Below are 27,694 nucleotides of genomic sequence, written 5' to 3' on the forward strand. Positions count from 1 at the left end.
TGGGCACAGCATGGCAAAAGCATTTCTGCATGTTCCTGGGGAATACGAGAATCCAACACTTGGACATTAAAAAATGAGACAGACAAACACTCTCAGTCAGAAATAAAAACAAATGTATGATTAAAATTTAAATCAAATGTTTGTAATTTTAAAATTAGAACAAGGACACAGAATTATACATAATCAGAAGTTAATTTTATTTCTGTGCCTTCTGTGCCTTCGGTGCTGGTGCCTTCTCTGGCTTCTTAGCCTTGGGTGCCTTCTCTGGCTTTTTGCCTTTGGGTGCCTTCCCTGGCTTCCCTGGCTTTCCAGGCTTCTTGGCTTTTTTAGCAGCAATCCTCTGCAGCTTCTTCATTTCATGCTTGATGATTCTGTTTCTCTGTTAAAAAAAAGAAAATGTTTACACTTCATCAGCATGAAAAGAGCAAGAGTTCAAACACTGTGCCTTAATTCAAATTCTAAGCTTTCAGATTCTGCCTCTTTTCATTATCACCCTTCACCATGCATTGTATCTGAAATGTCAAATTCCACCTAAAACTGTTCCAATCTACCAAGTGGACATTATCATTCTGGCTGGTAGCTCAGGCATCTCAATATTTCATGTGTAATGATTTTCATCATAGGGTGAAATACTAACAGCTACCCATCCAGAATATTTGATTTTATCAGCTGGCAATTCCATCCTCAGCTGTAACCTGGGAGGACTGACACATGGATTATACAAGTTCAAGTCTGACCAACTGCAGAAGAGAAAGTGGTGACAAAAAAGTACGGAAAATTCAAGGCATTCACACCCATAGTGTCATCCCATAACCCAAGCCAGCTGTGAAAGTAGGCTACTAACACTGGATGTGACTCTGAAGTGAAAGCTGTAAGCATTAACCCCATAAAGAAGCAGCACTCAAACACTTACCATTTTCTTTGCTTTCATCACCTTGTAGCGATCAAAGTCAGTCATTTTGGCTTTCTGTGTGAAAAGAATTAGTCGTGAAACTCTGGTACATACAAGTAGTAAAACTCAGTATTCCAAAGCATTCCTGAAGTAACTGATCATCTCCAAATGAGGTTTAGCTGCACTTCTGGAACTAGCTCACAATTTAAGGCCTTTGCACCATCCCAGGATGCAGGAAAAGAGGCTGTTATAGAAATAACTGAACAAAACCACATTCACTGTTAAAATACAACAAGTTTAAGCTGTTAAGTTAAAAACCTATGCCTTGTCTACCTTTAATCCTAGCTTGCTACTGAAAACGTGCAGCCTTTAGACTGTACCTAATTTTACAAAGCAGAAGCAGCACATGCACTCCTCATGCAGTGAAACACTGTTACCTTTTCTCGGGCCTCAATCTTCTTTGCCCATCTTGTCGCTGACCATTTTTCATTTATATTTTCCTTCTCCCAGGCAAGTCGCACACACTTCTGACGAGCGCTGCATTCGAACAGTCACAAAATCATACTCAGTCTTTATTAAAAAAAAGGTTCTCCCTGATGTTGGCCTCCCAAATTTCATTCAAGGGAAGATGACTCCACTACATTGCTTCAGACACCTTATTTCAAGTCAATGAATGGGTCAGGTTGGAAGGAACCACAGGGGGGTCACCAACTCCAACCTCCCTGCTCAAGCAGGGCCATCCCAGAGCACATGGCACAGGATTGTGTCCAGGGGGCTCCTGAGTATCTCCAATGAGGCAGACTGCACCACCTCTGTAAAACCTGTTCCAGTGCTCAGTCACCTGAGCTCCAGGAGATCCACGCCTCTCTTGTCCTGATGAGCCCAGAACTGGACACAGCACTCCAGGTGTGGCCTCACCAGAGCAGGATCACCTCCTCTGCCCTTCTGGCTGCACTCCTCCTAATGCCCCCAGGACACCACTGGCCTTCTTGGCCACAATACGCTGCTGGCTCAGGGACAGCTTATTGTCCCCCAGGACCCTTAGGTCCTTCTCTGCAGAGCTGATTTCCAGCAAGTTGGCCTCAAGCCTGTACAGGTGCTTGGGATTATTGTTCCCCAGCTGCAGGACCCTGCACCTGTCCTTGCCGAACTTCCAAAGTTTTCTCTCTGCCCATCTCTCCAACCTGTTGAGATGCTTTTAAATGGCAGCACAGCACTCTGGGATATCAGCCACTCCTCCCAGCTTTGTGTCATCAATGAACTTGCTGAGAAGGCATCTGCCCCTTCATCCAAGTCACTGATGGGTAAATTAAACAATACTGGGCCCAGTATTGGACCTTGGGGGACACCACAGGCCACCAACCAGACCCCGTGCCACTGACCATGCACCTCTGGGATCTGCTCCCAAGCCACCTCACTGTTCAGATGAGCAGCTGCTCCTAGCACTGCTTCAGGATTGGAAGCACTGCCATTTTCTGATTCTAAATTACAGAAATTCATACATTAACTGAGCCAAAAGAACAGAATGACTCCAGCCTCCTACAATTCCAGTATAGTTCTGTAGGCAGGGAGCCTATTTAACACCTGAAGGTGACTTAAGCAGTAGCAAAAGCAAATCTGTAGCACCATTTACACTGCTTTCCCCCACACCATCCACCACAGAACTACCTGTGAGATGCCTCGACTGCTGCGAGACTTCCATTGCTCCTGAACAGCAGCGATCAGCCAACACTGGCAATGAAAACCTAAATATATTCAACTAAGGTATCACAGTGTGCCCAGTTTTCACTGTTAATCCACTACTGTTTGAACCTTCTAGACTTAGCAAGGATCAGTCACCAAGTGACACCATGGGGTTTTTTTACACAGCTCAAGAAAGATGCCAGCTCACCTGTGTGGGAACTTCAGGACAAAGTCAGTCAGCTGCATGCACTTGAAGGGCATGGCCTGTCTCCTGACACCACTGCAGGGGCCATCCACCAGTGCCTGAAAAAAGGAAATGAATGTGGGGGGTCTGCAGCAGTTTTCACACTGCATTTCGTTCAGACAGCTGCTTCCTAATAATGTGTGAACAGTATCTTGACAACACTCATCCCAAATTGAAACACGTATTATGCAGACAAAAGTGGAGATAGTTAAATCTTGCCTGTACAACCCAAGCTTTACAAAAAAAAAAAAATCTGAAGGCCTGCCTTTGACAAAAAATAAACTGAATTAAAAAAAAAAAAGGCAGACAAAACTAAGATGTGCATAGGAAAAGTCCCCTAGCCCAAATATTAACTTTACACATACATTAGTGCCATTTAATTAATAAGTTTAGACTCCAACTGACATCCCTTGTCCACTTCTACACCAAGGAAACACAGCAGAGCGGGGGATGTGTCACTCGCTGGCGGGCAAAAGCGTGCTCCTAAAGGTATCAAATACAACAGCTGTTAAATCCTATCCTTCTGTCAACTGCTTATTTGAAAACAGAATTTCTGTTGAAGTCAATACACACAGCCTTAGCACACAAGCTTCTGTTTAGGCAGAAAGGAGGAAATACAGGGGCAGCACTCACAACTTACCCTATTTTGGTCAATGACATCCACGATGGCCACCAGCTTGCCAGCATGTGGCCCGAAGGAGATGAAGGCAACTCTGCCGATCTCCACGAAGCGCTTGAACACCTGGGAGGGCAGGAATGGACAGAGTTAGGCGAGAACACACCCACGGCCATCTTCAGATTCAAGGCTCTGAGAGTCTTTAAAAGAGCTCCCGAAAAAAATCACAGAATGGTTTGGATTGGACAGAGACCTTAAAGATCACCTAGTCCCAACCCCCCGCCGTGGGCAGGGACATCTTGCACTTCACCAGGTTGCTCAGAGCTCCATCCAACCAGCTCTTTAAAACTTCCAGGGATGGGGCATCCACAATTTCTCTGGACAACCCGTTCCAGTGCTTCAACACCCCCACAATATAGGGTTTTTTTCCCTACTATCTGATCTAAACCTACTCTCTTTCGGTTTGAAGCCCTTCCCCCCTGCCCCATCACCACGTGCTCCTGCAAACAGTCCTACCCCATCCTTCCTCTTAAGCTCCCTTTAGCTCCTGGAAAGCTTCCGGGTTGCACCGAACCCCTACTCTTGAGCAAAGCGGCCACGGTCCCGCCGCGCTCCGAGCCCGGCCCTGCCCGAGCCCGCTCAGCACGCGGAGCGCGGCCCCGGCCTGGCGCGGCTGAGGCGGGCGCGGGCTCCCCGCCGCCGCCGCGGCTGGCGGCGCAGGGAAGCGCGGGCGGGAGGGCTGGGGCGGCCGAGGCGGGGAGCGGCGGGAGCGCGGCGGGAGCGCGGCGGGGAGCGGCGGGGAGCGGCGGGGCCGGCGGAGCGGGGCACGGCCGCACGTACCATGATGGCGGCGGCAGCAGAGAGGGCGGGGCGGCCCCGCCGGCGCCCGGAAGCCACCTCGGCGCCGCCGCTGCGCGTGCGCGGGGCGGGGCGGGGCGGCCGCGGGGACGCGCGCCGTGGCCGTGGCTCCGCCGCGCGCGTGCGCTGTGGGCGTCAGCGCGCGTAGCTCCCGTTCCCTCCCGTCCCCTCCCGTCCCTGCCCGTGTCCCGTTCGTGTCCCGTTCGTGTCCCGTTCGTGTCCCAGGTCTCCGGTCCCTGTGCCCACCCGTCGCGCTGCACGGCGGCAGGAGGTCCTTTCCAGAAGAGTCAGTTCTTCTCTCACCGCCTGCAGGTCCCGCCCTCTTCCATAGGCAGCGCATTAAGCTGTGCCTGTCTGGGGTGCTCCGCCGCCCAGCATGAGGGCAGCCTGCGCTGCGAGGTGCGGGGTGCACCGAGACTGCCTAAAGTCAGAATGCTCTTTGGTGTGAGGGCTTGTACGCTTCGTGCCTCTTTCGGCTGGTGGAGTTACCTTTCTTCACTGTATGGAGCTGTGTTTTGGATTTGCGCTGAACACAGGGTTGATAATACAGAGATGTGTTTGCTGTTGCTGAGCAGGGCTTGCGCAGAGCCAAGGCCTTTTCTGCTTTCCGGACTGCCACACTGGCTGGGAATTTGGGAGTGCAGTTTGGGAGGTTGAGAGGAGACACAGCTGGGACAGGTGACCCAGACTGACCAAAGGGATATTCCAGACCTTAGGACGTCATGCTCAGTTTATAAAGTAGGGGAAGAAGGAAGAAGCACATTTGGAGTGATGGTGTTTGTGTCCCCGAGTCACCACTATGTGTGATGGAGCCCTGCTCTCCTGGAGGTGGCTGAACAGCAGCCTGCCCATGAGGAACAATGAATTAATTACTTGGTTTTATTTATTTGTGTGTGTGGTTTTTACTTTCCCTATTAAACTGTCTTTATCTCAACCCATGAGTTTTCCAGCTTCCATTCTCACCCTGATCCTGCTGGTGAGGGAGTGAGCAAGCAGCTGCCTGGGGCTTGGTTGCTGGCTGTGGGAAAACAACCATAACTTTCAAACCTAATCAGCAGGAAAGGAGACCTTATCAGTGAAACAGACAGATTTTATTATATTATTAATATATTAAATAAATATAAATTAAATAGTAATATATTAAAAAAAAAGAAGAGTGTCTTGCTTTTAATCAGGATTTTCGTGCCAAGAACATAGCATTCAGTAGATAATAAGTCCTGTCCACTTCAGAACCTGGATCAGTTTTGCATCTTGCAAATTTCCACCCCCTAGAACAGCATTTCTTCCCTCTCTATTAACAAATGCTTTTCTGCCCTCATGAAAATACTGGTAGAGGGTGTGCTACCCTCTTAAGACATGCTAAAAATAAAAAGTAAACTTGGCATAACTTGTCACAATTTTATTGACCTTCATAAGCAGGCACTGAAGAGTGTAAAAAGATAAATAACAGCTGCTTTGTACACATTCCCAAGTGTTGTCAACTTCCCTGTCTCTCCCGGAGCTCCTTTCAGTTCTAGACAGCAGGACAGGGATCTGGCCTGTTGGTCTGGTTCCAGCTCACACCTGGGGGAGGAGTTGGCTGTGCTCACTGAAGCGGCTTGGCTGGAAGTTCAACACCCTCAGCTTTCCCACCTGAAACTGCCAGGAGAGGTACGACGGAGCAGATGAGTATCCTGGTGACACTGAGGGAGACTGTATACATAAGGACAAGAGGAAGCACTAAAAAAGCAAAACAGGTGATTCACAGGGGGAATTTGATTCTTTGAACAGATACTGGGCCTATCCAAGTACATCTGGAAGTGCAGATGTTTTTGGAACAAATTTACATGTTCTTTAGCTGCCAGCTCTACAGAGACCAACTTCCAAGTGTGTTCCGTTTGTGTAAAACCACATCTGAATGGCCCTGCCACTCAAAAGAAAATGTTTTGTTGGGCAAGTAAATATTCCAGACTACAATTTTCCACTGAAATTTGGCAATTAAAGAAAACATTTTAATTATCTCATCCAACAGTCTGGGGTTTTTTTTCACCCATAACTGCAGTTACAGATCCATCACACAAAATATCTCATGCCAGCCTCTGTAATTTCCATGCACTCTGAAGTCAGTTTTACACTTTATCAGATATAACTTTGATGCCACAGAGCTCTTCATCATCTTATAATATCTTTTACCTTATTGCTGCTCCAGAAAGACTGACAAGACTTAGCAGTATATCAATACAGAAGGGACAAAGCCCTATTGATCTGCTTGAAAAATCACTTTTTTCCTTTTTTCATTTACAAAGATATTTAGCTCCCTTCAAATCATCTGTCAGCCTATGAAAAAAACACAAAAGAAAACAAAACCCCAACCCCACAACCAAACGTAAGTAAAAAGGTGATAAAGAAACAAAAGACTGAAATTAAAAACATTATTTATGGGTAAAAATACTGGCCACTGTTCTCCTATCCATCTCCTAACCAATACTGGGAATAGATGAAGCTGAGAGAGTCCTATGATTTGAAGGAGTGTGAGGTTTGGTGAAGAATGGCTGGGCTTTCAAGGAAGCCAGCTGTTTGCTGCGTGAAGGCAGCAGCACTTGCAGGAAAGCTCAGGAGTCAGAATGTTTGACAGAAGCATGTGCCAGGTGGATCCCAGCGCTGCTGAAGGACAGTGCAGAGGCTAACCAGGGCACTAGAGCCATGACTGCAGCTCCAGAAATACGTTCCTGAACCCACACAGAAAAGGTGTTTTGCTGGCCTGGGGACTGGCTCCTGTTCCTCTTGGCCTTGAAAGAAGGGCTTAACGTGTTAATGGAATGTTCAGATCTGAGACTCTGTCCAGACAGCTGAAATAACACATACGTGTCTAATCAGTACGGACTGCCACTGTCTGAGACCAGCAATATGTGGGGTATGCGGGTCAGGGTTTCAGTATGAAAAATTACAAAAAGCACATTTCTGTGAAAGTTAGAAAAGTTCACTGAAAACTCCAGTGTCTTCTGGGGGCAACTATGAGATATTTAAATTTAGGTTCAGTCACTAAAGTGTGAAAGCATTTTATTCCACCTCCAAAGCAAATCTTGTATCCCAGACCAGAGGCGTTTTGGGGTCTCCATGGTATGAAAAGACATAGCTCTGTTTAGAGACAGGCTCAAAAGTCCTGAGAGGTGTTCACAATTTATTGCACCTTCTTGATGGGGATCAATCCATTTGGAACAGCAATAAAAACAATTCTATCACAACTCTTCCTTTCAGTTCTTGTCATTATCCAGTGCTTTTTCCAGTTGCAGAAATTAGATTACTTCAGGGCTTTTAGTGTCAGCACTGCACACAAGGACAGCTACCATGTTCCCACCTCCCACAGTTGCTATTGGCTTGTTTAATTTTGTCTTAAACAACTGCCACTGTGATCAAATCCTTCACTACTTGAGCTCAGCAGTTAGCACAGAGTTAGTAAACAAAAAAAAAAAAATAATACATACCTGTCAGGAAAATGCAAGTAATCCCTTATAAAGCAAAGTGACATATCTGCCCATGTTTTCTCTGCTGCACACTGGACAAATTAAGTTTACAGAAACAATTACCAAAATATTTCAAAAGCACTCCAATTCACCATATCACAGATTCCTTTGTGCCTCTTCTCTATTTATGCTTCTGGTCCAGAAGTCATTTTTGCTGTCTTTATTTTTGAAAAATGGGGGGGGGCAAAATAAAGTTCAGTTTAGTAGCGCCATAACATTTTTGGTTTGTCTCCAGCCAAGTTCATTCATTCTGGAATAAATACGTGTTCAACGCGAGGGACGTTCTTCCGATGATGCGACACGACGCACAAGTAGACGAGGAAGAGGAGACACAGCAGTGCCGTGGCTGTGAGGAAGACGAGGAGCCCAGCAAACAGAGAAGGTTTCAGAGGTAGCTGGATCAGCTTGCCTTCTGCTGGAATCATGTTTGTGAGGCTCAACATGTAACCGAGTGACCACGCTATGCTGCTGTTACCAACCTGAAATGAAGACAGCAGAGTCCTATTCCCATGGAATCTTCACTCAAAGAGAATAGACTCCAAAAGCTCAACTGCTGTTAATGGCAACTGTCCCTTAAATTAGCAAGGAGAAACCTTTAGTGGAATATACAAGATACAGAACCATTTCAAATTACCCTTTTTCTGTAGTTCCAGAGGATGGTAATAAAATTGTTCACTGGGCTAAAGAAGCAAGACCATAGGTATTGCAGGGGTACAGAGATGTGTGGTGTATATGCAGGCAGCCAGTTATGCAATTTTAAACAAACAAATAGAAAACCCCATGATTACTATGCCAGTTCCTAAAATTAGCCCCTCACCTTAGCCAAATCCCGGAATGTCATTTGAGTTCAAGCAAACAAAACAAAACAAAAAAAAAAACACAAGGAGTCTCACCAACATGGACAAAGAGGAAGCCAGGATAAAGTCCCCAAAAGTCCCCAAAGCAGGAACTCTATTTATCATCTTTTGTTCCACATTTGGTTTTGTGCCTGCAAATGAACCAAAACTAGGCTCTTCCGTTTAAAAAATAAACATAAATTAAAAACTACTTCAAAATGGATGAAATAACAACCAAAGGACAAAGGACTATGTTTGTATTTGCTCCATGGTCCTCCTGCTTCCTGCTTGGCTGTGTTTCCCCACTTCTAGTTGGAGCAACATCATTTACCAGTTTTCCACTGTCCTTTTCACTACGTCATCGTCCTTCCACTTGATAAGCAAAGGATCAAAAGGTAAAGTGTCCTCTGTCTTCCTGTCATCATGAGGTTTAAAACTCATAGTTTTTACAAATCATCTAGCTCTCAGTCTCACCCAGATCTTAGCATTAGGCCAAGGTTCTTTTCATTGGTTGTGTTCACTAATTAAAAGGAAATATATACTCCTAGCGTAGACAAAAAACCCACCCTCCAGTCATAGTAAGATTGTGCTGTTATCTCTAGGGTAGCTAGCTGATCAGCTAACATTAGATCTTACTATTTTAGTAGGGACAGATCTAATAATGAGGATATAGTTTTGCCTTTTGGAGTTTCATGATTACCCTAGTGTAAAATCTAGGCAACAAAGGTATTAATTTTAAATAAGCCTTCTGGGGTTTTGTTTTCCTCAGTATTTTTATAGTCTTGGCTAAATACAAGAAAATGTTGCTTTTTCTGGCTGCTCCTATCTGCTGGGGACAATACAATATATATCTAAAAATCAAGACAAATCCACACCCCACCCCCCCTGCCCAGTGGAGATTAAGATCTCAAAGTAAACTCTAAGCTGTTTTCCTGGTGGAGCAGCTCAACCTTGGACACTCCTCCAGAGCTGCTAATGACTGTCCACCAGAGGTCAAAATAAGGCAAGAAAATGCTACTTGATTCCTTAGTGCACGAGTGATAGATCTGTAATAGACTGTTCAGAAAACATTGCTTTTGATTTCTCATTTACAGCATCCCCTGCATCTAAGAGGATTTAAGCATACACCATGATGATCTACAAACTGTTCTTTTGTTGCTTTGCATACAAGTGCTGAAGCATTTCCAAACTATATGGACATTAGGAGACAATCTGGATAGGATTTTACAGTAAGGCTTTGTGCAGCAGCAGAGAGTAAAATAAATGCATCTATGACACAGATATTGTGAGCCTTCTCCCTCTGTCATCTGAAAGGCAATACCCCATCAAAATACATTCTTATTCCAGAGAGACAGATTATGGCACAGATGGATGAACTGGCTGAGGATGAAAACTGTCCTCCTTGCTTCCCCACCACTCACTGACTCCAAACCTCTTTGCCAGTTCCTCCAAGGCTCTGCCAGGAGACAGCAAAGCAGAGTTCTGCTCTCCAGCTCAGCAGGGTTAGCTCAAACTGACCTTGACTGGTGAGGGGTTTTAGGCAGATCACTGCCGGGAGCAAAATACCGTGGAAATGTTTAAAACACAAGTGTTTGATCTTTGCTTAAAGCTCTTTAACAGAATCTGTGTAGCATCTCCAAGTAATGCTGACACCCCTGAAAACAGGCTGAGATTTATCCTGAGGTTTGAAAAGTGGCTTTGTCTTATGCTAATCATTTGACAGTCATTTACCAAGGCTGTTTACAACCATTCTGTTTTTGCAGGCTGCTGCATCCTCTGTCTCCTCCTCAAGCTCATTGGATTAAAATAATAGTAATAGAAAATTATTATTACTCACCTCCTTTTGAAAATGTATCTGTGGCCACGTTTCTGCATTGAAGTTGTAACCATGTACAAGCAAGTAATAAATAAAATTGGCTGAGAAACAGTAGGATCTAGCATATATTTCTTCAAATTTAGGCAGCATAAACCGGAGCTGAAAGCAAAAGGGTTTGGTTTTTTTTTAAACATGTTAGTTATGGAAAAAGAAAATGCTTTGGGTTTTGTAACTAGAGAATATTTGGGTTCTAACTAGAAGTTAGTAACACTTTTCAGAAATACCAAATAAAGGTGTAGACAACTAGATACAGGGATTCAGAAAGACTCTAAAAGTGACATAGCTTAGGTAGTAAACAATGAAAATAAACATAAAACTGCACATTGAAGATTGAGGATGTTATGGTTTCTAAAATTTCCATGTCATCTCTACAGTGTGGTTAGAACTTGAAATGAAATTTTGAAACCTATTCCAAGTGTTAAGCATGACAGAATTACTCCATGGTTTGAAGCACAGTGGAAAAACAAATGCTGGGTTGATACAGACCTTCTGAAAAGTTGTGAAGACATACCTGGTCCACATTATTTTTATATCCCTCTTTTAGAGGTTTAAAATGGAAAAGAAAAATCCCAACAACACCAAAAACCAACCAACCAACCAACCCACTTACCTGTGCCCAGCTCTGTGAACAGAAAAACCACATACTTGAATTGAAGTCATCTAGGGAAAATTGCCCAGATAAATTCAAAGCATTAATAGTATAGTAGAATCCAGAGAAAGCCTATAGAAAAGGAGTGGATGACAGGTTACTTTCAGAACTACAGAAATCAAGAGCAAGCAAGCTCAGAAAGAAGGACACTGTTTGCAAACCTACCACAAAATTCCCTTTAGCTTTTGGCTGATGTATTCCATTAAATGGACAGTCCTCTCTGTCTCTGCAAGCAGTGAGGTTAAACAATAAAGAAACCATCTCCTGGCACAGACCTGGGTCTCCTGTTCCATGGAAATTCACAAGCTGGTTTGGGTAGTAATTTGCTGGTCTCAGAGACTGTGTACAAAGGCTGCCAAAGAAGTCCTTCATCGGTAATGCTGTGTTATAGTTTTGAGGGTAACAGGGATTATCCACGTTGGCACTGGTGTGTGATTTCTGGGGGGGGGGAAAGAATCAAATAAAAACAAACAAGAAAACCCAAACAATAAATACTAGTCAAAAGCAAGAAAGACCTAATTTGGCATGAACTACAGGAATCTTTTTAAACTGCAGATACATGTATTTTTTGTTCACTGACATGACTGATCAGCACAACACTGCTGATCACTATAATTCATAGAAACTCCTTTCTCCAGAAGTTGTTGGCAAGATCAGCATAATGTTTAGAAGGCCTTTTTGTCAAATGGCACAGAACTCTCACTAATTTTTAACAAATACAAAGTTCTCTGTATGAAACCTGAGTGTGTTTGGCCACAACAAAGCACAACTGAGCTCTTACTGGGGTCTCCAGACTCCAGCAAAGGGAAGAGAACACAAGACCCTGCTCAGACAATCACTGAACACTTGTAAGAGCAACATAGCAAAGGGTGTCTTGAACAGACCTGGAGCAGCAATGCTAAAAGCCTTTTCTCAGCTTCATCTCTCCCATAGCACTGGTAGCTGTGAGTGTAGACATTGTAGTTGTAACCATACAACTTCACTTGCAAGGTGCTATTGAGGTGCTCCTCAGGGTCCTCGGGGATAAATGAAATTTGAGTGGAAGCTCCTCCGAGGTCCAGTGCACCCATGGTCTCTTTTCTGTAAGGATGGACCCATGTCCTCCAAAGGTTTCTCTACATGTAAAATTAAAAACAAGGCAAATTAGAAATACCATCTGCTTGTTCTCCCCACAAGCTTTTCTACTCTTTACTTCTTGAAACTTCCCCCCTTTCTTTGTCCTGCACTCTTTCAAAAAAAAAAGTAACTATGAGGAAAAGGTGCAGATGGTTTTACATAAGAGAGATGTACTTTCAGAGAGTCAAGTGATCTTGAAAGATGGGAGAACGAATGCAGCATAGTGTTGCACTCAATAGGACAGCACAATGACCAAAGCATAGGACTAGCCAGTGCAGTGTCTATCCCAGAATGTAGGGAACTGAAGTTCAGATACCCAGGAGAACTTGAACAAATCTGGATGGAAATGGTATCAAGATTTGCTTATTTCAAGGCAAGAAGAAATATTAATGGAATAGAATACTAAGAGATCACAGAGAGAGTGAAAAGAGAGTGAAAATAGAGTGAAAAATGCAAAATAGTCAGATGAAAGCTCCATCAAAGTCAGAAGAACAAGGACCCTTTATCTGCACATTTCCTCCACTGAAACTGCAGTCTGATCCATTCAGATGGCATTTTTCCCTATTACCCAAAATATTCTCCTGATCTACATAGTCACAGTGCCAAATATAGATTTTCCATGATTATCTATATCAATATTTACCCAATGATGAGATGCATACACAAGAAGGGAAACTATGGGGTTTATGGGCTAGCAAATACACTCACAATAAAATTCTACAGCAAAAAACTCCCATAAAGAACCCTCACTGAATTTGACACTCAGCCCGTTGTCACAAGAAAGGTCAGAATTTCTCTCGTCTACTAGTGATATTCCACAAGTATTTCTTCACAGCACTCTCGAGACTAAACTGGTTTCACTCATCTTGCAGTCCATTTTTATGAATTTGCCATATGGAATTTGATATTTGGATGATTAAAATTTGTGTGGTAGAAGACTAACACCACCTTGAACTTCATGATGTCATTTTTGTTGCATGAAATGCACACAACGAGAAAAACTTGTACAGAAGGGGTGATTCCAATACTTGTTTTCTTAACATTGCAAGTCAACAGCACATTCACCATGAGCTATCACAGCACCAACAAGTAATTCCTTCTTATTTAATGGCCATGATCTGATAGGAACCATTCACTCAGGACAGCTAGCAGTACTCAGCAGTACTGGTTGAAATTAATTTCATTTCTGGTAAGACAATCTGGCAGAAGTGCTGTCAATGATGAGGGCAGCACACTCCTGCCCCAAATGCAGATGAGTGATTGCTGATTGTTTTGGTACAGCTTTTACTCTGAATGAAATCACACCGAATACCTGCACCTAAAAAGGGATCTTCCAACACATCTGACTCCCTCGCTGCTCTGAGGCTCCTGCCTGGCCCTGTTCCAAGTTTGAGAGCAGCATGAGTGTGTTTATATTGGTATCTCTTGGTCTGCACAGGACAGTTGGTGTCACAGCCCGCTGCTCGTAGCCTGCAGCTTGTCAGCAGTTTTGGAAGGAGCTGTGTATGAATGATTTCTGGCTCAGCTGAGGCACATTTGGACACCTTCAGTGCTTCAAACAGTCTTGTCTGCTTAAGACAAGTGAGCCAACACTGCCAAACAATTTGGAGACCCCTAAGCCAGGCAGGTCCTTCGCCAGCAGGGCAGCAGGGACAGCAAATAAGCGGAAGAAAAGATCTTTAGTTGGCACTACTGTCAAGACAATCAACACCTGTCATACTTAACATACCAATGCATTTAAGGGGGATCTAACCTTTTGGTTTTAGGTAAGACACTCAATGTCATGTAGAGAAGAGCTCATTTTTGTGGATCAATGATTTTACCTTCGCCATATCCCATTCCCATAACAACATATTCTTTGATTTATGCTTGCCCTATGACTGCCACAAAAAGACCCTGTTAGAGACTTCAGAGGAAAACAGAAGTTGCAACTATGACACTTTAACAGGCGTGTCCTCTCAAACTTCTCATTTATAAGAGAGAAACAGTGAAAAGAAAATCATGCAGTTTTTTCCACACACCTCTAAGAAATTGCCCATTAAATAGTTGGCCGTTATCCATCCATACACCCCTTCCTCTGGCCCAGATATGATCTGCGCACCCCTAAATTCAAAAGGTTGTGCTCTGAAGTAGCTTTGAATGCTTGCAAGGACTTCATTGGCTGCCGATTCATTTTGCAACCTAAGCAATTCACAAAACATGAGACACTGAGCATCTGGAAAGGCAATTTCATGTTTATTGTTCACTGACTAGCAATTCAAGAAAACTCCTACAATCACCTAATAAATGAAATAGAAATTATTTCCCTAAAGGGGAAGCTTATGAGAGGGAACTGCCAGTATCCAGCATTGTTTCAGCAAGCAACTCCCTCAGTATGTACCAGCTCCACTCTTTATCATGCAAGTTCATGGGTGGGTTTTTTTCTCCTCATATATACACCTTTTTTCTTTGTGAACTGAGTGTTTATATGACAGCTTCTGGTTAAAGCAGTCCTGGAATCTCTCTTCCAGCTCTGTTTAGCCACAGAACAAACATAATAAAGCCAGTTTGTGCCAGGGCTAAAGCTGCAGACAGACCCCAAAAGCTGTATCACATCAGATCACATCCACACTCAGAAGGCAGTGCCTAGCTTCCATCTGCCTTTGCTGCCCATAGATGTGCACAAACATTATCTGTTTACACTGTATTTTATGACAGATGTGAAAGAGAAAATTAAACTCTTGCCTTCTCCAAAATAAAGCGAGTTTCTTTTCAGCACAGCATAATAGAGTGGTTTTATACAGACACACTTTCCCTCTCAGAAAAGTTTATTAAATTAAATTGGCTGGGCTCCATTTCCTTTTGAGATGGCCAATTTCCAGTGGGTAAAAATGCATCCAGCACATTTTTCATGTTCTGTTTTCACAGACTGCTCTGCTAGTATGCATACAGAGTAGTTCAAGTTTCTGCCATACCTCAGCAGTCTCATGCCAGCTGTAGCCCCCAGATACACAGAAGTGTTTTTATGCAGATGAACTGGTATTCTCTCCTTCACTTTATTCAGACAGTCATCAAGAGGCTTGGCAAGAGCTCCAGGGCTACTCTCATAGCTGGATATACCAGGGCCTAAAAGAGAACAAGGAGATAGATTTCATCCTGCTTTGCCAACTACAAATTAGCCCAATTAGTAAACAGGTGTTAAGAGAAAGACATTTCCCCCTTGTCCCCTGCTCCCTGCCCCCCACCGTAACCGCAAACAAGGGCAGGATGGCTGAAAACTAGGAGTGCTTATGGAATGAACAACGTGGTGCCTGTGCATTTCAAGATGCACAGAAATGGCTCTTGAATTCATAGAGGTACAAGTCTGCTCTGGTGCATGAACTAGGAAACATTCTAAATTTCCAAAGCCTTCAAAGAGCAGGAATGAGAGTTAGACCATGCTGCATAAGGCATAGCTATTTGAACTATTAACATCAAAGTCCTGCCTTGCTCAACACTTCAAGGAACATCAGGATCTTGGCTTGTTCAGACTCAACTTGGGTGTAAATAAAACATTCCTTACTGAAATTCCCTAGCTGAGGAAGTTGCATGGAGAACAACTGCCAGAACTCCACCTGCCCCTGTAACAGCCATGTCTTGCACAGCCTGGTCCCAGGCTAAGCAAAAGGTGGCTCTTAGCCACCATTCTTAATTCTTCATTTAATTTCTTAGTTAAAAAGAGAAACCATTTATGTTCAGTCACATTGCATTGACAGAAACAGAAGAAAAAAATATGTAAGCCTTTACAGATTCCACACTCCAAAACTCCTGTTCTGACTGTGAATTTCAACATAAACCTTATAATGTGAACATCATTAGATGTTCACAGCCCTGGTTTTGAAATAAGACTTTCTGAAAGTCTTAAGTCTAGCACAAACAGGCCTGAAACTGGAAGGAAATCTGCTCCCAGAAGAAAACAGAGCAGCAACATCCTCAGCAGCTGCCATTGCCTCATGCTCCTTTGGTGGCTGCAACTTCCCATCTTCCAGTGTTCAGACAGAGCAGGTCACAAGGCAATGACCATGTTCTTCTGGACAGCTGCCTGCTTTGCCAATGCTTAGAGCCTTACCGGGACAGATTAGCTGCACTATAAAGTAAGGATTTTGATTTGGGGCTGGTTCCTATACGCAAGGGAAGAGGTACTTAATAAAGGCAGAAATGAAGTCATAAAACCACCACAAAACTCACAGAGTAGTTGATCACTTGACTTTCAAGTTCAGTAGGTATGTGAAAATCTGCCTTTTATTATGCCCAGAGCTATCCCCCAGTTTAAGTGCGGTTAGAGAGTCACTAAAGAAACATTGACAGATGAGTTCACCACTGTCACCCACAGCTTAGCTGGGGATATCTCCCACGAACCAGCCCTCTGTCTCCTCCAGTGCAGTTATCTAAGACTAGAAGACTGAACACTGGTGATTTTGTACACTCAGGGATGTGGGAGTACTTGGCTGTTCATGCCTAAGACCATGAACCTAGAGAGTTCACAGCAACTTAGACTCCTCTGTTTTGTAATTTACTTGTATTCCCCAGAGCAAAAACAAAACCTAAACCAATTCAAGAAAATTCACAAGGCACTGCTGTTTAGTTTTGGGGTTTTTTTTGAGAAGAAGAATAATGCAGTTTCTCTGTGCATTTTTCCCAAACCAGAATTCCTAAAGGCAAACATTCCTAATGAGTCAAGACATGAGTTAGCAGAGTGTACCCCTCCCCTTGGCAGGCTGGCCACCATTCCAGCAGTTTGTAAGGACATTTCATCATTAGAGACATGACAGTGCATTGCTTCTGTTTGTGTTACACTTTCTTTCCTTTCCTTGTTCTAGACTTGCTAAGGATGTCCACCCACACGTTTAACACTGAAGATAGAAATGCTGGTGCTGTTAAGAAACCATTGCCTTCTACTCCCTGTTACTCATGGGCCCCTGTGGCTACATCTATTTCCAGACACAAAGAGGAATGTAAGACTTTGCAAAATCATGACTGAAAGAGAAGGAAAATATTCTCTTTGAACACTGCAGTTATTATTAGAGGACAAAAAAACCTGATTTCCTTCCCCTACCTGGCCATCTGTCTTCACAAAATGCGTGGCATTTCCATAACTTTGAAAGCCGAGTCAGATGTCACTGAAGTTGACTAAGAGTTTCTATGAAGGAATCCACAACCACCTAACCATACTGGAGTGTGATCAGAAGTCAGCCTAGTCTGTCTGTCTGTCGGTGAGGAATCAATTCAAAACCTCAGACAAAAGACAGGGCAGGTAGGCAGTGGTACCTGTGGGACATCCTCTAGCTGTGCACAGACACGGGTCTTCCTGAGACAGAGGCCACAGCTACATATTTGATGAAACAATGACGTCCTGTCAGAAATAGTTCTGCCAATTTAGCTATTTTCCTCAATGTTACTCAATTTACTACTGGTTCTGTAATGTGGAGAAGCTTAATTAACAACTAACACCTAACAAGAGCTAGATTCCCATTCTTCTAAAACTCCTTTTATTCCAAGCTATTTTAAAAAATATGTAAGACTTTTATTCTGAAAGAAATGCAAGGACTGAACATTTACAGGTCCTGACTGTCTTTAGATTGAATTCTGTGTGCACCAATCATGCACTGCCATGGAGTAAATCAAATTCTGCTACAATTTCCTTTCTCTGGTGCAATGATTAGAGCAGCTTACTGTACCAGTGGGAGAAGAAGTAATGCTGACAGATACAGACATAGTCTTGACAGTCTGGGAAGGGAAGGGAAGGAAAATAAACAGTACAAGCAAGGCTAAAAACAACTAAGGAACTTTCCTTTGAGCTCACCTTTCACATTGCACTTGAAGGTTTGGCTCACTACTCCCGTGTTGTTTTCTTTTTCTGCCGGCCACTCATAGACATAGACTGTAGTCCGAGAGGATCCAGCATCAAGCACTATTCCATACTGGGGATTAAGAAAGAGTACATTAGATGAAGAAACAAACAATGACAGCTTAAATGCTCATGTGCAGCTGCACTGCACCACCAGACATTTAGAAAATGCATGCACAGTGTATTATTTACAAGAGAGATTAATTTGAGTGTTAGGCGCTTAGGCATGAATCCAACAGCCAAGCACAGAATGAACCTGGCTGCAAACCAAGCAACATGCTACGTATCTTCAATGATTAATTCAGTGGGGATGGAAAATGCTCATCTCCTTTCAGCATCAGGTTCAAAACCCACACTGACAAATAGATAACACTGTGTTAAGGCCTGATTTTGGAGCAGGTTCATTTCCCTTTATCGCAGTCCATTCCCTGAACACAGAAGGGTTTGATATCTAAGCACAGGCTTTAGATTAAAGGATGCACAAAGGATCCATAAAGCTATGAGCAAAGAGGTAAAGTACCTAACAGCTGACAGTAAGAACTATGTAACAAGTCTGGTTCTTTCCTAATTGCCCCATAAACCTCTCCCTTGGAATGGTTTACTCCACCTGAGAGTTTGCCTCTGAGAACAGGCTGTGCCAGAGTATGAGACAACACAGAGGGAAAGAGAATCAATGTTACCCCATGATTATTTATAAAATAAATGAGAGATATTTAAATTACTTGCCCCAGGTCCCTTGGACTCTGGGATTAAGGCACAGATTTCTCCATCCCACCCCACTGCTCACCAGACCAGTCTTTCTCCCTATCCCATATTTTATGGCAGGAGAAAACTGTAGTAACTGGAAAGGAAATCTCTTAAAGGGAAGCAAAATGCAATTTGGTATGCTCTTTATGATCCCTGCAAGTATGTTTAGCTCTTCCAAAGTCACCTAATTGGTAGGAGTCACACAGTAGAGGGTTCATTTTTCTGTCAACTTTTTTCTTTTTGAACAGACAGATGTCCAGGAGCCTGACAGAACTGAAAAATGAGAGCCTCCATCTGTCTGCAAAGCAGTAAGAGCCCCTGTAGCAGGCTGATAAATTTCATTCCACTGCCTCCCTGGAGGACCAAAAAGTCCAACTGGGAAGGATCACTGCTTCAGGTGGCAAACCATTCAGCTTCCACACCTGATTACTCCCAGCTTCTACAGTAATCCTAAAAACTCCTGGCCCCCAAAGAATGCCAGCAATACCCGTCTAGTCTGTTTCACAGAGGACTGTTAGATAATTAAAATTTCATTTATAGTTATGCAGACAATATTTACCATGATCCACTAACAGATTAAAAGTCTCCACAGATACTACCAAACTATAAAGATACTCCTCCACAGATACTATCAAACTACATCATTAGGTTCTGTTTCAGTAACTACTTTAGCAAAAATAATTTGAGTGTATTTCCTCTCCTTGGAAGACATGAGCACCCTGGAGGTACATAACATAGAAATGGTCAATCTGCTTAAGGACTACTAATTAAATCTAGTCTCAGTCAGCCTAAAGTGCCAAACATAAGCTTTTAACTTGGTTACTTTTAGAGCTAACTATGCCCAAGGAGAGCTGGAAGATAATGGAAGCATTTTTACCTCAATTAACTGTGGGCTTTTTAGCTACTTCCTCCTTCCCAGGCTTCCTCCTTCCTGCAAATTCCAGGCTCCTTCTGGAAGTAAGAGATTTCCATCCCAAAGAGTAGTGGTACACTTATCTGAATCAATGTGTGACTGACAATTTTTTTAATTTCCTTTCTCCCTCCCCCTGCTCCTCTATGTTTCCTATACAGCCTCTTCTTTCCTTAAAAGAGATGCTGATTTTTGAAAAGGTCTCTTGGACCCACTTCAAGGTGACTCATGAAGCTCCTCAGGACTTGTGTGAGTTCCCTGTGTGCAAACTGGCCACATGTTTGATCAGTGACAACTGAGATCAGTGACAACTGTGCCACATGTTAGGACCAAGATTAATCTTTAATTAAAAAACAGAAATGACACAGGATGCTGCATCTTAAGAAGGTGAGAGAATTCTACAAGCCTTGTCTTACCAGGTTGCCAAAGAAAAACTGTCTGGATTAAAATTTTCTAGGGACATTAGATTTCTGTCCAAGTTGCACATTGGATCACCTTTGGCTGCCCTTTAAGGGCAAGCAATGCCTTCCTGCTTTGAAATGAGGAATGTGAGAGCATAGGCAAACCCTTATCCCAGGCTAGCAGCTATTAAAGACCAGGACTACTTTTTCTCCCTTTTTTCCTTTCTACTTCAAGTGTCTTGCTGAGTATTTCCATCATCTCAAAGGCCTGGTGATTCCATAATATCCAAGAACTGCACCATCTACTCAGTGGACTAGATTAGTCAGACAAGACAGGGAGACAACATTGACCCAGAAAAGTTTCAGAGCTCTGTTTTCTAGTCCAGAGGAAAAAAGAAAGAAGAAAAGGAAAGGGGAAAAAAAGTGACATGAAGGAAAATGTTTATTATGGGAATATGGCTTTGTAGGTACATCCTGAGAAGTAGTAATCCCAACAGATAAGCAAGCACAAGCCCAGGATCAATCACCTTTTCAGCCTGAGTATCATTCCTATAGGAGGATGTAGAGATGCACAAACCCTTAAAGCAGGCACAGTTATGATGGATCACCTGCCTTCCAATCACTTTGGAAACTGCCAAGAGAAGCTGACAAGCTAAACCAGTTGCAGGGAAGATGGAGGTCACAAAAGTGGATCATGCTACATGCATCTATCTATTCAGCTGTATAACAATTTTTAATCAAGTACAACAGCCACAAACAATGCAAAACACTTCCTAACAGCCAAAAGAGACATGAAAAATTTAGGTATTGAAAACTGTAGCACCTCGAGGGGCAGATTAAAGAAATACAGTAATGAAGTGGAGTTTTTTCCTCTAGGGCTCACAAAACAGCAATAGACAAACAGATTTGATTTTTTTTTTTTTCGACTGGTATAAAGGCTTATTTCATTCAGGGCTATCATCATTTACAATTGCAGACTTCTCCACTGAGGACATTTGAGTTTTCTTCATCACTCTTCTCCCTTCATGGTGTGTATCAGTGAGTCATGAGTCCTTTCAGTGCCCCAGCCTCATGCAGTGGGCAGGCCCTTCCTTCACTAATCACTGGCTCGATATTCAGATAATCCAGCCATCAAGGATCCAACATATTCAATTTTGCAACAACAGTTTAAAACACCAGTGGCATGGCATATAATTTATCTCTCGTGCCACAGTGGATGCTCTCAACACACATCTTGGGAAAGAGCTCTTATGCCACAGGTAACACAAACAGTAGTAACAGAAGAACAAGGCCATTTACAAAAAAGTAAATCTGCATTCATCATGTTGTTGCCATAATTAATTTTAATCAACCATTAAGTTCAGGACACTGTCATTTCCAGGCTCCACCATATCATCCAGGTACTGGAGGGCTTCACTGGCTTACCAAGGTCCTCCTTCTGCCTGTGAATTTCTTGTAAATGTAAATTACTCACTGAGGACAACTCAGTGTCTCGGGAATCAAACTCAGGGTCCTCCATATCACCTGCTTTGGCAGGCTTACAGCCCAAACTCAAATCCAAAGCCAAGGCACACCCAGCAGAGGAAACAGCAGCCTTCCTACAGATGGTGCCGTGAAGCTGCTGTGATTCAGTAAGCAAACCTCCCCACTTAAACCAGCTGCAGATCGTCCAGGTGGTTCCAATGCTTCCTCAAAGAGGAAGGTAAACAGTTTTGTCATTCTGGATGTGAAACTGAATTAATGACAAACACAAAAGATGTGTAGGCTGTCTGTTAGATAGTGGCTTCAGCCTTGTCCTGGCTTCAGCTGGGATACATGTCAGTCCAGTCTGGCATGAAAATTGGTGGGATGTGAGACTGCTGCAAGCAGCCATTTGGAGCTCAACAGAGCACTTACTTGAGGCACTTCGGGCCCCAGGCACAAGCCCAGCACACACCCCCTGCCCCACCACACTAACACATAAAAGGGGTATCAGAATTACAGTTTTATCCCATTGTCTGACTCACACACCACCAGATGCAGACAAAGCCAAAGGTGTTTATAATCCCATGAAGTGCAACGTGGCATTAGCCTATCGTTATCAGTGTGTGAACTACCCAGTTAAATGCTCATGCAGATGGAAAGGTAGAAGGGACTTCAAAGAAAAATCTGACAAGAGAATCGTGGGAAAAAAACAGCACCCTACATATCCTTAGAAGGGTATTTTCTACAGCTTTTCCTCAGTTGTTTACATCTCTCATTGAAGAACCTGCACACATATTCCACAGGAGAAGGCAAAGCCTGACCTTCAGAGTATTTCAGTTTGTCTTTTGCAGTTTGCTCTGCCCCCCTTAAAGAAGTTGGTTTGCTTCCGTTAGTATCCAGCAAGTCCCAACGCGTGGTAAAGGTGCATACTTAGAGCCCAAAGGCTTTTGAGACACAGGAGCAATTTGCAAAGATATCAGCATAAACTTCCCAGCTGTGCTTGAGGCCAGAATTTAAACTCTGGGTATTTCCCACTTCAAAATTATTTTAAAATTACTTCTAATCTCTGGCAAAACTAAAAAAAAAATTAAAAAATTAAAAAAAGGAGTGAGATATTCTCCCCATTTGGCCCTTCAGTCCTGAAGAACACATTGTGTGATAGCCACCACAGAGAGGCAATCAAGAAATACTTTTCCTGCTTTGCTACTCACCCTTGACCAATTCTCTTTTTCTCTCAGCTTCAGTTTTCCCATGATGATATGATTACACATTAATTTATGGCTGTAAGCTCATTTGAATCACCCCATAAAAATGAGGTTTAGAAAGGCACATTATTAAATATCAGTTCAAAACATTGTTCTCCTTCCTTAGGTTGCCTAAGACTTACCTTAAGCCCTGGGGAGAGGATCTGTTGCTGATTTATCTGAATCACTGCAATAGCAATAACAAGGACTATGCTTAGAAGAAGGAACACTTGGGCCACAACACTCGGGGTTCTGGTGAGCATCCTGAAATGACAAAGTGGGAAGCACTTAGGGAATTTGAAAGGACTTGGCCATTCTGTCTTAAAGCCTGAAGCCCTGAATCAATTGAAACTTATAAAATCTCATTTCATCAAGTGGACCACCTGGTGGAAATTCCATCTCCTCCTCAAGAACTGCCTGGTGTTTTGCAACAACTATTTATTGTCTGGAAGGGCTGTGTCTGTATAGTCATGCTAACGATGCCAGATTTCACCCCCAGCCTGCCCGTTTTGCACGGCAGTGCCTACGTGTAGGTGCCTGCTCCCCACCTCCCACGCCTGAGGAAAGGCAGGCTGTGGGCACACAGGTCAGGGCTAGTGCTTGCCCAACGCTCCCCTGGGCTCCTGCAACACAGACACCACCACGGCCAGGCACACACCTGAGAGAGGCTGCTCCACTGAGTGCAGCTGGATGCTTCTGCCAGAGATGCAGGCTTCTTCAGCAAGAAAAAATAAAAAATAAATTTAAAAGGCGGTTTTAAGAACTTTAAAGTAGGCGTCTTTCTGCTAACAGCTGAGGAAATGTGTGTGTGTGTGTGTGCACGTATTCCTATTATTATCGCTCTGCACTGCACATAAAATATAAAATATACACTTTAACTCAGACATTTTGCAATGAAAAGTTACTAAATATAAGTAACTCTAACACAGTTATGCTGGACAAACCCCAAGGTGGCATGGAACATGCATACTAACAACATGGCTATTTACATGTTCATATCCTCTAGAAAAGTTTCCTAGAATTCAAATGTGGTTTAGGTTTCCTGGAACTTCCGCTCATCCTTTTCCATGTCCCTGGAAAATGTCCCATGACCAGACATCTCTTAACCCCAAGAGATCACTCAGTACCTCTGAATACTGACAATCCACACATCAAAATCCTTGTGCTCCCCAGGGGTTGAGGAGGAAAAAGGCAGCTGTAGGGATAGGGCAAGCTTAGAAGTGTCAGAGGAACACAACAAGGAGAACTTGTCTGCCTTTGTTTTTCTAGAAACCATTGGTTTTGGCACAGAAAAGTCAGCGTATCGTGTGATCTATCCTGAGTCACATCTCCTTATTCTTCCAGACTGATCGTTGAACACAGCAGTGCCTGCTCAGGACTGCCCTGCTATTTCAGCAATCACCAGTGCCAACCTGTGCCGAGGACAGGAGCTTAAAGGTGCTCTCCAGTCCATGGCCAGAGCACACTGGGTCAGCCCCATTGTACCTGCAACACATGGTCTTGTCCTTAGCTCCAACCAGAGCCCTAGGGCTGAGGGAAAAGGCAGAATGAATGCTTCTCACACAGTTTCCCTTTTCTAAACTCCATGGGCTCCGCAGCCTGGGTACCAACATCTATGTTCACATTCAAAGGAGAAGAAAGAAATTTGTTCTGGGATTAGCTTCACACTGAGCTTTGCCTACGGCTACTGCTTTCCTTCTTTTTCTTGCTCTTTTGGTTGTGAAAACTGTCTCAGATTGGCTTTTGGAAACTCTTGTGACACAACTTACTTCCAAAACATCATTTTTTACATTCATTAACTCCCTTTTCTAAATCCATGTAGGCTCCTTGTTAACTGCCTATCTAGTCTTCCAATACTTTCTTTCTTAGTTTGGTAATAGCTTTATCATCTTAATCATCAGTCAGTTTAAGGAGAAAATTACCAACCACATTGGTGGTTCTCTTCATTGCTTCACTATCCTGAGGCACTGAAACATCATGTACCCAGTGCACAAATGATAAAATGAAATCTTAATTTTACCATTACAAAATATGTTAACACCTGTACTGTAACCTGCAGGACATACTAGTAAGAAGTATTTTAATGTCAGGACATACTAATTAGAAGTATTTATACAGATCAATTCCTTTTTGAAAGGAGAGAGCGAATTCTTAAGTGCATATTTGTGAAAAACCATCTGGATAAAATACTAGGGGGACAAAAAGTCATTAGCTTTCAATTGTGCATGGATGTATCTATATGATATTATAACGTGACTGAAAGAGAACTGTCTGTCCACAACCTAATACATATATCAGTCACTCCTGGATCAAAGCACTGATGTTCAGTGCTGGAAAAAACCAAGCCATTATCAATGAAAAAATGTGCAGGGCAAATGACTCTTTGAAACCCCAAAGCATTACTAAAAAACAAAGCAATAAGGAGTATTAGACTCTTAACACTTAAGTCTTGAAAGATTAAATATTTTCTGCTCCCATTTCTGGAAAATGGAAATCTTGGTCTGTTGAATTTCCCATGTGCTTCCCTGGTACTGGGATTTCTCTTCATCAGAGGTGACTGTTCTCTTTTCAAAAATCTTTTTTGAGAGGGAGCATGTGAGGTAAGGGCAGATCTCATATGACATTCCTCATACAATCGTGTTCCATCAGCAGTCAGGACAATTTCATCAGAGATAAACTGCAAATCCTGATTTACACAATAGCGTCTGCATCAAAAGGGCACCTTACACTCTGTGACCCCTTGAAGTCATCACACAGCTGGGACCTTTGCTGCCTTGCCACATAACTGGATCAGAGCACAGGGCTGTGTTTACCCGTGGCTACACTCAGATCTAAGTCTCACAGACCAGGCGATACAGTCACATTTGCCCATTCAGTGAAATCTGTACAGATACCAGAGAGGAGTTCATTCACTCTGCAGTTTAAAGAGAGTTGTAGGGTAAGGAACTCTTGCTATCACTGTGCACTTGTTGGCAAAAAGACAAATAAAAGGTGTTAAGTGAGTATCAAAACCCAGTTGCCTTCCATCATTAAAACAACATCATCCTGAAGCAAGAAACAGCATAAATACGTATTTTCCACACCCAGTTAATTATCCTGGACCACACATGAGCACACTGGAAGGATCGCTTTCTTCACCTTACCTGCAAGCAAAAAGAATTCCTGCCTGCAAAGGAAAACACACTCTACTTCTTTACGCCACCAACATTTTAACTAAGTTAAATGCTCACCAGTAAAAATTACTGTTCTGAAATTCCTTTTCCCAAAGTAACTTGAAACGCCAAGCCCACTTCTTTTAGGTACCGACCTGTTTGTTCATAGGGTGGGCAAGCGTGCGCCTTTATTTACTGTAACCTGAGAGATGCAAACACGTTACCATTTATTTCAGACGAGGTCGACAGGTGAATGTTTCAATTGCTGTAGGGAAAAAAAGAAAAAGAAAAAATCTCCAAACAAACAAAAAAACCCCACAAAACAAATCCCATAGCTCTAAAACCCCAACATCCTCAGCACTTTAAACCGCATGGAAAACCTGCGAGGATGCTTCACCAGCCTCCCTTCTGAGGAGAAATTAAGGAAAAAACAAGCACATGGACGCAAAATTGCGGGTGAAGCTTTCCCTCATCTCACTGCCGTCCCGGATGAGAAAGCTTCACACCGTGAGCGTGATTTGCGAGAAAACACCGAACTGTCCGTCCAAAATCACCCCGGAGCGCCAGAGCGACACCCCCGCCGTGCTGCCGGGGCGGGAGCCGCCCTTCCCCTCCCCTCTGCCCGGCCTCAGCCCGGGGATCCCGGCCCCCGCACACCCCACGGTACCTCCGCAAGCTGGGCTCGCCCGCCCGGTCCCGGGATGAGGAGCGCCGGGAGCCGGCGGCACCTTCGGAGCGCCTCTCCCGGGGGGATTTGTGGAGAGGCACCGGGCTGGTGCCCGCCCTGTGCTTCTGTATTTCCAAATAGATTGGAAAACAAACGAACGAAAAAAAAAAAAAAACCAACTTGCAGGTTAAAAAGGAAAAATAAATAAGTAAATAAAATCCGGGTGGACTGACTGAAGCGGAGGGAGGAGCTCTGCGGCGAGTGGACGCAGCCGGGCATTTCCCGCAGCGGGAGATGCGGCGGGGCTGTGCCCGGAGGGGGATGCACCGGGCACCGAGATTCCGCCGCAGAGCCCCCCGTGGCACGGCCGTGCCTCCCTCCCTTCCCCTCCCCTCCTCCGGCGGCTCCCGCTTCCCGGAAACGCCGCTCGGGATTTGACGGCAGCTGGTGCGGCAGGGTGGTGCTGGCCGCCCCTAAATCACATTCCTCAGTTCCCTCCCAAAGCCAGGGCAGAAAGGGGTTTCTCTAGAGGTGGGTGAAAGAATCCCTGCGTCTTCTAAAAGGGTGCTTTCTCAGGAAGGCATTTCTCAGACCCCAGAAATCAGCAGTCCATCCACTCTTAGGGCTACCTTTCCATCCAGGTTTTAGCGTACAGGCACCACTTATTTTGCAGTTTTACTGGAGTTCTTGCCAAACCTAGGCTGCTCAGTGGACTTAGTACATTCCCAGAAGCAGCGTCACAGATCCTGCCCTGTCCAACCTGTGTGACCAACTACAGCCAAGGATCATCCTACAGCCTGCAGGATGGCTTTGCCAGCTCTGGAATCACAGTGAGACACTCCAGCTGCTTTGCCACCATTTATTTGCTCATTGTTCTAGGATTCAGAGTCACATAATATAAAAACCCAAATGCACCTCTTTGATTCTTTTCCTCGCAAAGATCTTGAAGAATTACAGCATCTTAGATTTT

The 27,694-nt window shown here is 43.7% G+C and overlaps 2 protein-coding genes across 4 annotated transcripts; both read right to left on the bottom strand.

The window, feature by feature from the left end:
* Nucleotides 1-96: 96 nt before the first annotated feature.
* On the bottom strand, nucleotides 97-4,331 carry RPL14 (ribosomal protein L14). The gene is made up of 6 exons (XM_038129658.1): nucleotides 4,276-4,331; nucleotides 3,460-3,561; nucleotides 2,784-2,878; nucleotides 1,330-1,429; nucleotides 914-967; nucleotides 97-379 (listed from the first exon to the last, which is right to left on the bottom strand). The coding sequence occupies exons 1-6, from the start codon at nucleotides 4,276-4,278 to the stop codon at nucleotides 197-199; spliced, it is 537 nt and encodes a 178-aa protein (XP_037985586.1). The 5' UTR covers nucleotides 4,279-4,331; the 3' UTR covers nucleotides 97-196.
* A 2,234-nt stretch (nucleotides 4,332-6,565) lies between these two features.
* On the bottom strand, nucleotides 6,566-27,142 carry ENTPD3 (ectonucleoside triphosphate diphosphohydrolase 3). 3 transcript variants are annotated; one of them, XM_038129753.1, is made up of 12 exons: nucleotides 26,725-27,142; nucleotides 26,213-26,259; nucleotides 23,564-23,620; nucleotides 23,049-23,169; nucleotides 18,095-18,212; nucleotides 15,228-15,378; nucleotides 14,295-14,454; nucleotides 12,042-12,272; nucleotides 11,323-11,595; nucleotides 11,119-11,229; nucleotides 10,470-10,607; nucleotides 6,566-8,275 (listed from the first exon to the last, which is right to left on the bottom strand). In XM_038129753.1, the coding sequence occupies exons 4-12, from the start codon at nucleotides 23,166-23,168 to the stop codon at nucleotides 8,042-8,044; spliced, it is 1,536 nt and encodes a 511-aa protein (XP_037985681.1). In that variant the 5' UTR covers nucleotide 23,169; nucleotides 23,564-23,620; nucleotides 26,213-26,259; nucleotides 26,725-27,142; the 3' UTR covers nucleotides 6,566-8,041. The 3 variants fall into 3 exon arrangements, with proteins under 3 accessions (XP_037985681.1, XP_037985679.1, XP_037985680.1); XM_038129751.1 differs by having other exon boundaries at nucleotides 26,213-26,322; XM_038129752.1 differs by lacking the exon at nucleotides 23,564-23,620 and having other exon boundaries at nucleotides 26,213-26,322.
* Between the last annotated feature and the right edge of the window lie 552 nt (nucleotides 27,143-27,694).

Source organism: Motacilla alba, chromosome 2 (assembly GCF_015832195.1).
Source record: "Motacilla alba alba isolate MOTALB_02 chromosome 2, Motacilla_alba_V1.0_pri, whole genome shotgun sequence".
NCBI lineage: Eukaryota > Metazoa > Chordata > Aves > Passeriformes > Motacillidae > Motacilla > Motacilla alba.